This window comes from Copadichromis virginalis, linkage group LG3 (assembly GCF_057382275.1).
Source record: "Copadichromis virginalis isolate Kocher_CV1m ecotype Utaka linkage group LG3, C_Virginalis_male_GT1.1, whole genome shotgun sequence".
Taxonomy (NCBI): Eukaryota; Metazoa; Chordata; class Actinopteri; order Cichliformes; family Cichlidae; genus Copadichromis; species Copadichromis virginalis.
The window spans coordinates 3,781,168-3,792,256 of NC_140620.1; the positions used below are offsets into that span (position 1 = coordinate 3,781,168).

At 43.0% G+C, this 11,089-nt stretch overlaps 1 protein-coding gene across 1 annotated transcript; it reads right to left on the minus strand.

Moving 5' to 3' along the window:
* Positions 1-8,035: 8,035 nt before the first annotated feature.
* LOC146712339 (E3 SUMO-protein ligase ZBED1-like) lies at positions 8,036-10,345 on the minus strand. The gene is made up of 2 exons (XM_085442065.1): positions 9,234-10,345; positions 8,036-9,024 (listed from the first exon to the last, which is right to left on the minus strand). Exons 1-2 carry the CDS (start codon positions 10,304-10,306, stop codon positions 8,373-8,375), a joined length of 1,725 nt encoding a protein of 574 aa, XP_085298191.1. The 5' UTR covers positions 10,307-10,345; the 3' UTR covers positions 8,036-8,372.
* Positions 10,346-11,089: the final 744 nt, after the last annotated feature.

The window sequence follows — 11,089 nt, forward strand, 5'->3', positions numbered from 1 at the left end:
TCAACTACTGTTTCTAATATGAAACAAATAAGCCCACATTAATGTGAGCGTTTATTAAATAATAATAATGATGATTTCCTCCTGATCTCATTTCCACAGCAGAGAAAACTGTGGTGTATATTGAGGTGGAGGGTGTGGTCTGTGGCTCAGGTGTAGAGTGAGGGTGGGGTGCACCACAGCAGCATGCTGGGACTGCTGAGGGTGGAGGAGGGAGTGATGATGACATCAGAGCTGCAGCACAGAGACCAGTGAACACACAGTCTGTTCATCTTTGCATAGATACAATATACAGCACAATATTGAATGACAGACACGCTGTGGGAGCTTCCACAGATACACTGACGTCAGCATCCAGAGTCCTCCTGCTGCTCCCCCCTCAGAGCCCCGTGATCAGCACCAACACATTCAGTTAGATGACAGAGTCCAGCTGCAGCTAGAATCAGCTCCCCTCTGTGAACAACAGCACAGCGTCAGTGTTTCACACTCAGTGAAAGGAGGAAACAGCAGAAGAACACCATGTGTGCTACGTTTCCCAGGACACACTACAAACTGCACAAATACAGAGCAGCACGTGGAAGGACCTGGAGCGGCATTTACAGAGCTGCAGACAGCGTGATGTCCTGTATGGACAGGTGGAAGGAACCAAGTCCTCAGCTGGAACACTCGTGTTTGTCCACAGACAGGAAACACAGCAGGAAACTTCCTCACAGAAGTGCAGCTCATGGATAACACACTTCCTGTCAGTCAGAATGAGGCTGCAGCCAAACACAGAAAGGTGTTTTTGTCCAGATGAGCCCAGAGAAGAAACACGAGTGTTCACAGACATCAGAAGCTCAGAGAGGTGAAACATGAGGTTGGAGTCCTCGTCAGCATCCAGAAGAGCTGCTGTGAAACCCTGAGTACTCATGACAGACTCTGATGGCACAAACACATCATGATTCAAACAGAAAGACAAACATGGAGCTCCTGATCCTCCTGCATGAGAACAAGCTGACATGAGCGCTGTGTCTGAGAGTGTCTCCCTGTCACAGTGACAATAACACAGCTGCTGCTCACAGTCATTAAACTGACCTGAGGTCAGCTGTGCTCCTTACATATGAACCATGTGACCTCACATCAGTGCTGTGGATGACTGTAGTCATAGAAGAGTAGAGCTGTAGCAGGTGGTGTGAGGAGGAGGTGGTGTATTCTAGTTAACGCAGTACTGAAACACTCCAGCAGAGGGCGCTGTTAAGTCCTTATTGTAACACAGTTACTGTGTGCAGTTAGACTTCATACATAATCTGCACTTATTTCCATCAGACATGCTGTCAGTAAATGATTGGTTTCTATTGATTCTACTTCCTGTTGACTCGTTTGATGACAGTGAAACAATCACAGCTGATTGTGTGATGATGTAAACTGTCACTGTTACATTCAGTGTGTGTGACATAATGTTAGTGCAGGCTGATAACAGCCTGGTTCTGTTAGAAACACATGAACGTGTCCATAGATCAGTGTGTGTTTAACATGAGAGCTTCAGCCCTGCTGATGTGTTAAATAAAGACATGCAGGAAAACTGATGAGACTCTGAAATAACTCTTTATATTTATAATGTAACTCTGCATCAAAAGAACAACAAAGGATCCCAGACAGGTTTCTGTGAACAAAGACCATTCTGATGTTTCTGTGTTTCTAACACTTTGACATTATTAGTAAACAGACTGCAGTGAGCAGCATTTATAAAGAGCTTCTATATAAAGATATGACAGCTGTTTGACAAGTTTATCACTCTGTGTTTGGACCTGATCAGTCCAGCTGTTTACTTGAAACATGTTCATTTACCTGTTCTGTTATATTCATGTTCTTGTCTCTGTTGAAAACACATTTTAATGTCCCTCAGATTTTTCTCCCAGATGAATAAATATAAAAATGACACAAACTGACTGCAGCTACTTTTTGTCCTTTCTGTCAAAAACCTTCATGTGACTCATGAGAGACACGTTTCAGCTGTTTGTGACAGATCAGAGGCCAACAAGTCATTTATAACACTTTCCATCATTGTTTAAAGTTCTCAGTGTTTCTGTGTTGCTGCGTATAGGATCTCCCAGCATCATCACTGTGCTGTCCAATCATTGTGTGCGAGGTTACCCTTATAGTGCGATGTGTGTTTGCACAAAGAGAAGCATGTGTGTCAAATATAAATAAGCACAGAACAGAAACAGCTGCTCGTTTCTTCTGTTTAGAGTCAAGTTAGTGTTTTGTGTCTTTGTTTGAGGCCTGATGTCGAGCAGAGGTGTGTGTAACTGCACTGGTCTGTTATATGTGTGAAGTGTGTGCTTCTCTTCAGCATCATCTTTGTCACTGCTGATTCCTTTGTGTCATCATGTGTTGAGAAGAGAGAACAGTTATAACGGAGGAGCAAAAGGAAGCCCTGAAATCTGCATCAACAAGGAAGTGTTGGCTCACCAGTGATCCCAGCAGAGCCACTGGTTTGGCTCCAGTTGTTCTAGATTCAATGATGTTGTTGCTACAGATACATGTCAGCATCTTTATTGAATTTTATATGAAGCAGAAATGGTGTCATTAGGAGAAGAAGAGGAGAACAAGTCCGGCGAGGAGGCAGCAGCTCTTAAAGATGAAACAGCAGCTCAGCCCTGAGCTCAGAGAGCTGCACATGAAAAAGCTCCTCAAGCAGATCCTGTCAGAGGTTTGTCATCAACAGGAGGAACTGTTCACATCATAGGATGAAGATGCTGTCAGCTGGATGAAGAAGGTTATTTAATGCAAACGTTCACACTGAAGTCAAATTGTTGTCGTGTTGAACAGATTCATGTACTGATCGTCTCCAGAATGTTAGAAGAGCTTCAATGAATCATTAGAAACAACTTACAGCTGCACAGCTGTGTCAAACACATCTGTGTGTCATTGTGGGATTGTTGTGTTTCTACATGTGACACACGTCTAAAACATGCACACAATCTGAACACAAACAGGGACTCATGTGTTCCCACAGCCAGATGCTGAGAGCCATTTCCTTGTAGTCCTGTGTCTACATACATGAACCATTAGATGTTATTGGAATGATTGTCAGCTCTGATAGTTTCATGTGTGTTTAGCTGGACGCTGTTTGATCCTCGACATGTTTAAAGGTGTCCAGTCCTGAGACACTGGGGCTGGAAACAGCTGTGATGTCATTGGACTGTCACACAGACAGAAGTGCATGAAGCGAGCAGCCGAGGAGCCGCTGATGTTTTGGATTCAACAGCATTTGAAAGGTCGACACAGACACATTTGCACACAGAAAGCTGAATCTGTCATATGCCACAGTGAACTCACTGTTCAGTGTTTTTCAGGAAGCTTCTTAACTGCCTCTGCTGCCAAACAAGCAGCTGATGTCCTTGAGAAGAAGCTGAAGAAGTCTTCAACAACAAATACAGGAAGTGGACTTTCAAATACTAGATTCACTTTAGACTCACAGAGAAATGACTCAACCAGCTGTGTTTGACTATATGAAAGGTCAGTGTGTGTCTGCACACAGACTGTTGTGTTGGACTGTTATTCAGTTGTCTGCTGAATGTTTTCAAATGTCTGCATCTCAGCTGTGATGAGGCTGGGGGTCATGGGAGGCCACCGTAGCAGCCTCTTCAACATCATGACATCATCATAAATGCTGCTGGACTGTCTGATGGGCTGACGGTGAAAAAGCCGTCGGGAAGGAAACAGAAGACGTTTCAGAGGCTGCAGCAGATTTCTTTGATTCGGGGCCTTTTTCAGCTTTATTGGACAGAGCAGTGAAGATAAGTGACAGCAAAGCAGAGAGAAAGGGGGCGTGGCCCGGGTCAAAGCCAGGCCAGCTGCTCTCCACCTCGTGGTCACCTGCTCATCCTAGTGAGCTCCACCAGCAGCCCTTTCACACACTTTACACTGTCAAACACTGTGTGTGGACCTCAGCTAACAACAGGCTACATTTAAGTCTGGACTACATGCTTTTATATTGTTTTTATTCCATCAGCAGCTCAACATCATGAGCAGCTTTGACATAAAGACATCAAACTCAAGCTGACTTTAAGCTACTTTTAATACAGGGGCTCAAAAACAACAACATCTTTATTATATATCAGGACACAAAGTCATTTCATCTCAAAGGGAAACAGCTTTATTTGGAATAACCAGCACTATCAACTGGTTTGGGATCTCCACCAGTTTCATGTCTTTGCAGCTTCTCCAACAAAGTTCCTGTAAAATCAGCATGTTTGTCTTTATTGGTTTGATAGTGATTGATTATTCAGTCCCAATCTGCTGTCATCTAAAGAACAAAATGATGTTTCTATGAGTCACAAAGCTCCAGATGTTGTCGGCTTCACAAAGAAAACAAAGAACTTAAACACAAAGTGTTTGGAGCCAAAATGTTCCCAAGCTGCTCTTTTTGAAATGGCAGAGGTACAGTGGTGTCTAACAGCACACTGTGGAAGGCAAACATGTTATTGTTGGATGAAACTTCATGAATCCTTTGTAGATTTGAGCTGTTGGAGCCTTTCTTTTCTCTTCAGGTGTACAGATGCTGAGGAGGCAGGTGAAGCAGGTGGAGCTGTTGTGATGCTGGCAGAGGGTGTGTCTTAGTAACTCTGTGAGGCAGAACTGGATCCAACATTGTGGATGTGTTGATGTTGGAGCCATTAAGAGTCTCTGGCCACACTGTAGGATTTCCCTTTGATCCACTGTGGGGGCATTTTGGAGTCTGTCAGTGAAACTCTTCATGTTTGTGTTTGACTCCAGTTTATAGAAACAGAGAAATGTGTCATGCTTTTGTTCGGCCTCCACAAATACACACATTTGTTCATTGGTTGGACTTTTTGGAAGGAGACACATTGAAAACCATGTTAATAAGATCTTGTTGTTTCCTGTGGATCCGACACAGAGAGTGGACTTCAGACAGAAAGCGTGGAAGAGATTTTAGAGGCCGTGTGTGGCAACAGGAAGTTTCTGTGTGTTTGCTGATCTTACATGTGGAAAACAACACGTGATGTTTGTGAAGTTCTACAATGATCATTGTTCTCACAGCATTTTGAGTGGGAACAGTTCAAACTGGGAGTAGTGGGAGTTATTTACTGATTGAAACAAGCTGAATGTTTCTGTGACGATGAAGATCAGCAGCTCAGCTGATCAATGAACTGACATCTATCAGTCGTTTCATGAGATGAAGTCATCAGCAGACATTTGTTCTGACTGTGTGATGAATGTCAGAACGTCAGGGCTCTGCTTTAGTCACTGCTTGATGATCATTGGCTCATTGTTGAATCCAGGGCCCAGTCTGACCTCTGACCTTTGCTGCAGGTCTTCTGTGTTATCTCCACTTTCATGTCTGATCTTCTGCTGTATCGTCCAAAATAAACATCTGGATCATTTCCAACACTTCAGCAGATCTTTAGTTTGGGCAGTGCAGCACAGAATAACACATATTGTACTATACTGCCCACTTCCTGATCTTATTGGATCTGTGTGTGAGGTTGGTGAAGGAAACACATGTTTACTGAGTGAGTCGCTGCCATTAGGAACTAGTTTTTATATCACAGCCTGGAAATCACACAGGACCATTTCTGCAAGTGAAAAGTCGTCATTGGAGGAAAATCATTGTGTAGTTTGTGCGACTGAAGAATTGTCCCAACTACATGTGCTGCTGACCCTTGACCTTTTCTTTAGGTGCACAGAGGAGTCTGTGGGAACATCCAGAACTGAGGCATCTTGTGTACAAACGTGTTCAGACCAGATGTCAAATGATGTCAGATGTCATCCGTGAATGGATGCAACTGTGGATCGTTCCAATAAAATGAGGCAGTTTTGTAAGTACAAGCCCACTACAACCCATCATCAACATTTTAAATTACATTATACATCTTCACTGATATAAAGCACCACTATTTTAACCTGATTCACTTTTTCCACCCTAACAGTTCATTCCTCAAATCAAACAAGATATTTGACCCTAAAAAAAATGCATCAACAAATAATTTTGTAATAAAATATTTATTCTTCAACTTTTACAAGTGAAATCAAACAAGTGTGTTTAAGAGTGAAACCAGAGTGGAAGCTGCTCATATAGAGTCCAACCCAGGCTAAAGTAAGCTGAGTAGAGCAGCACCATCAAAGTGTCGGCTCTCTGAACACGGTGCAAGATCGCCATCTGCAGGACAAAACTAGTTTTTCTCGCCCTCCTCGTCAACATCAAGATGATGTCATCGTACAGCAACTGATTCCCTGTCCGTCTGGAACAAAGCATTTACATTAAAAAAGACATTTACAGAAAATACAAACACCAACAACACATCTCATCATCACATGATATTTTATTATTTATTATATTATATATTTTTATTGTACCATCAACATCAACAAATACCAGCATATTTTCTTTGAGATTGAGTAGAGTGGACCTTTCCCTTGGTTCACTTCCTGCTCGCAGCATCACCTGACCTCTGACTTCCTGGTTAAGGTCTCTCAGCGTTGACTGGAATATCAAATCGGACTCACACCATGTTCTTGTAATGTGGTCATGTCTGTCAGCTGTTTGAAGAGCATCTCTGGCCTAAACACAATAGGAAGAACAACAACACGGCAAAAAACAACAACACATTTCCATATTAGATGAAGGGCACCGTAACTGGAAATGGTAACATTCATCTGATGCTGCTTTGGATTTATCTTCTGTTTTAGATCAACTTTGATCACTTCGAGCCATCTTAAGTCCGTTTGTTCTAACTTCTCACTAACGTCTCGTATGATTTAAGATCCCTGCTGTTCCCCAGCTGCCCTGTAGGTGGCCTCAGTGTGTCTCACACCATTTACAGATGATTACAGGTCGTTTACAGTTCAAACAGGTCCAACATAAGAAATATGCAGAAAATATCCTGCTATAACAGTTTGGGTCAAAGTGCAGATGTTCCAGATGTTCTGAGTCTGTCTGTGTTTCATGTTAACATGTAGATGTTGGACCAAAGTGAAGCTTTTTGATGTGACAGCAGGAATGTGAAGTGTAACTCTGAGCTGTAGGAAATGAAACTAAACGGACTTTTTCTCCTTTATTTATAGGAAAGTGTAGGAGAGCAACAGATGAACAAGCGTTACTGTAACAGGAAACATCAGAGGACCTTTATGTTCATCATCATCACTGTTTCCTTGTTCTGTCACAAACACACAACACTTCCTGCTCTCTCTCTGATGGATCTGATTGGCTGTTTCATTCACAGGAGGTCAGGGCGTCACACAAACAGCTTTAACTGCACAACGACACACTTTAAATCATCTGCAGACAAACCTGTGTGTTTGATTTATGAAGAAATAATAAAGACGTGTGTACAGCTGTCCATGAAGCAGCTTCTCACACAAACTCTGACACTTCAGCCACTTTAATTCCTGCAAAGCTGCGTAATAAAGAGCTGTGACTGCTATGAGCTGCTGATGATGACTGCATGAAGCTCTCAGCTGAAGCTTCTTTCATTTATTTTAATGTTAATGTCGCCTTTTTAAGTCTGTGTGAGGATTTTAATGACACACATTAAAGGAGCTTCTTTGATTAGAACCAAATTCATGTTGATTTTCAGCCTGAAATGATAAAAACTTTAATAATTCTGTTTATAATCATCAACCTGGAGACTAATGAAAAGTATAATAGTGAAAAAAAGCCTTTATTATTTGAGTAATGCCTGAATCTGCTCAGAGACAACACAGAGGTGTTGATGACAGTTTGACATTAACTGAATTAAAAACTAGGGCTGTCAAATGATTAAAATTTTTAATCAGATTAATCACAGCCTAAAAATTAATTAATCATGATTAATTGCAACTCGAAATATGACCAAAATGTGTGCAAACATACGGACAGATAGCAGATTTTTACACACTTGTTAGTGTTATTTAATGCTAAGACCACGCTGAGTGGCCTGCGTTCACTCAGCGTGGTCTGACGTAGGCTGGGTGTTGTGCTAGAAGCGAATTAATCACAGCCTAAAAATTGATTAATCGCAACTCGAAATATATGTGTATATGTGTATATATGTGTAAAAATCGGGACAGATAGTGGTTTTTAACACACTTGTTTGTTTTATTTATTATTAATTGTGAGTACAAACAGTACAAGCAGAACAGGGCTTCAAATAATTGTGAGGGATTTTTACTGAATGTTTTCCACCCGTTTAAATCTAGCACATTGTTTTATCCATATACATCTTCAAGTTCACAGAACATAGGCCTAATTCAACAGGCAAAATAGAAAAAATCTCCAATCATCCTTTTGGGTAAGGTAGATTAGTGCAAAAAAATATGAACAACAGTGAAAAGTATTGTTTAAATCACATTCAACCATAGAACAAGCTCTAAACACACGGTCCTCTGGTCTACTCATCCTTCAGCCAGTTGCTGAGACAAACCAACTTGTCCACGTTCTCTGAGTGCAGAGCAGACCTCTTCTTGTTCACAATGTGCCCTGCTACAGAGAACAGCCTCTCACAGGGCACTGTGGAGGCAGGAGTGGCCAGGTATCTGCGAGCAAGGCGGGCCAGCTGGCTGTGGGCTCCTGCATGAGCTGCCCACCACTGTAAGGGACAGTCCTCTAAGGCAGTGCAGGGCTCTGCTCTGTAGCGCTGTATGGCTCTGTCCTGCTGTACCTCCTCCTCTGACTCAGAGTCAGAGTCCATCTGCAGCAGGCTCAGCCTCTTCTTGGCTGGACCTTCTTCTGCAGTGTGTGATCTTCTAGGAGAGTCTTCATGCAGCATGCCTGCCAGTGTGGTCCACACTGCTTCTCTGTCAGTCTTGGGCACACTGCGTAGGTCTTTAAAACGTGGGTCCAGTGCAGTTGCGATCTGGAGCCATGCATAGTTGGTATGTTCCTGGCGGGAAGCAAGGTCTTCCTTAAACTTCTCTTTAAACCTCACCACATATGCAGGGTCCTCATCAGTTACTTCCATGACACGGCGCAGGTGGCAGAAGGCTGGTAGAACTACAGAGCAGGAGACGTAGGCCTCTCCTCCCAGCAGTTCATTCACATATCTGCAGTGGAATACACACACACACACACACACACACACACACACACACACACACACACACACACACACACACACAGATAAGACAGCAAATTTAAAAAAGCTTTTTATTACTAGGTATTAAGACATTTTCATAATAACAAAACTGATTTAAGATGTATGTTTGATACATTTAATCTAAACCTACAATTATGGTCACAATGACAGGCTCACCTGCAGGGCTCTAGAAGTGTCTCCAGTCTCTGGAGTTTGTCCCACTCTGGAGGCGTCAGGAGGACAAGTTTATGCTTTTGTTTATCCAGAGTCGCGGTTACTGCAGTTTGGTTGCGGATCAAGCGCTTCACCATCTCCAGCGTGGAGTTCCAGCGCGTAGGCACGTCCTGGGCCAACGGCTCCTGCTTGCGCCCCAGTGACACCTGCTCTGCGTTCAGCTCTGCTGTGTTTGCTGGGCTGTGCTTAAAATGGCCAACAATTTTGCGGCATTTGGCCAGCGCAGTGACAAAGCCACTGTCTGCGAGACTCACTGTGATGCATCTCTGTAGAATGTGCGCGGTACACGGCATGTGATTGAATGGCATGATGCGAGCCGCAGCGATCATATTGCGCGCACTGTCCGTGCCTACTGTTGTCACCTTCTCCTCAATTCTCCACCTGCGAGCAACAGTCTGGAACTGCTCTGCACAAGCCTCCGCAAAGTGCCGCTCTTCCGTTTTCATTATAGTCAGCGCAAAGGATGTCAGACCCCAGGCTTCAGTGATTAAATGCGCAGTAACTCCCAGGTAATTGTTATTACTCAATGATGTCCAGTGGTCTCCTGTCAGAGCCACGCATTCTGTGTGAACTAAAGCCTCTTCTTTTTTCTTTTTCTCCGTTTCATACAGTTCGTGGATTCGAATTGTTATTGTGCTTCTCGCTGGGGGCTTGTAGGACGCGTCCTGAGATGCAACCTTTAAAACATCCGCAAAGCCCTTGTCCTCCACAATGCTTAGTGGTCTACAGTCCTTTGCTATCCATTTGGCTATATTGTCGGTCAGTTTGTCCAAAGAAGACTTACCGAGTGGCCTGCGTTCACTAAGAGTGGTCTGACGCAGGCCGGGTGAAACTGCTGCCCCGACAAACGCGTGTTTGGCATTAAGGTGGTATTTTAAGGTCGAATTTGAACGGTGAAATTGAAACTCTTTACTACAGTGAGTGCAAATTACAACGCGTTTGTTTATTGTCCCATCTATGTTCTTCTTGTATTTGAATTCCCCATCCAGAAGGCCATCCTGTTCCTGCTTCTCCATTTTCAGTGGCGCGGTAAACAAATCAAGTGGAATTATGGGAGCGACTTTTTTTTTTTTTTTATCTGCGTGTTGCGCTAAATAGTTAAATATTCTAACGTAATTCATTCCAAAATTTAATTATCGCAATTAACGCGTTAATTTCGACAGCTATATTAAAAACAAAGTGCTCTTATTGTGAAAATCTGCCTCCTACTTCTTTAAATCATTTTTATGTATTTTTTAACCTCACAGTGAAACATTGAGGCATTAATCTGACACAGTTTGATCAGCAGCTGTGTTTTCACTGACGTTTCACTTTGATTTGTTCAGACTGAGCAGAGAGGATCGGTTCTCTGTGTGCGCACTGCTGAGAAACACAAGCTCATTTCTGCTGTTTCATGAAAAGTGTTATGGAGGAACAAGAAGTTCAGCCTCTAAACTCTCAGCGTGAGGACTGAGTGAAAAGTTTCAGAGCAGAGAATTTTGGCTCACAGCTTTTAGCGTCTACACAAAGAGACGATTACGCACTTGATCTGAGAACATCTCCACCTCCTACAAACAAACTCTCCTACGAGCAGCTGTCACAACCACAACAGGCAGAAGACTGGATTTCTTCAGGTCAGATTTACTGCAGTTTGCATAAATTGTGTGTCACAGACTTTGTAGTTCACATTTGTGTGACTCGTTTAAATCTTCTCCTCCTGAAAGTGAAACTCTTAAAAACACATCAGGCCACAACCTGCTGCAGGTTGTGCAGCAGGTTGTGGACATCGATTCATTAATGTTGAATTCTCTGCAGCTGCT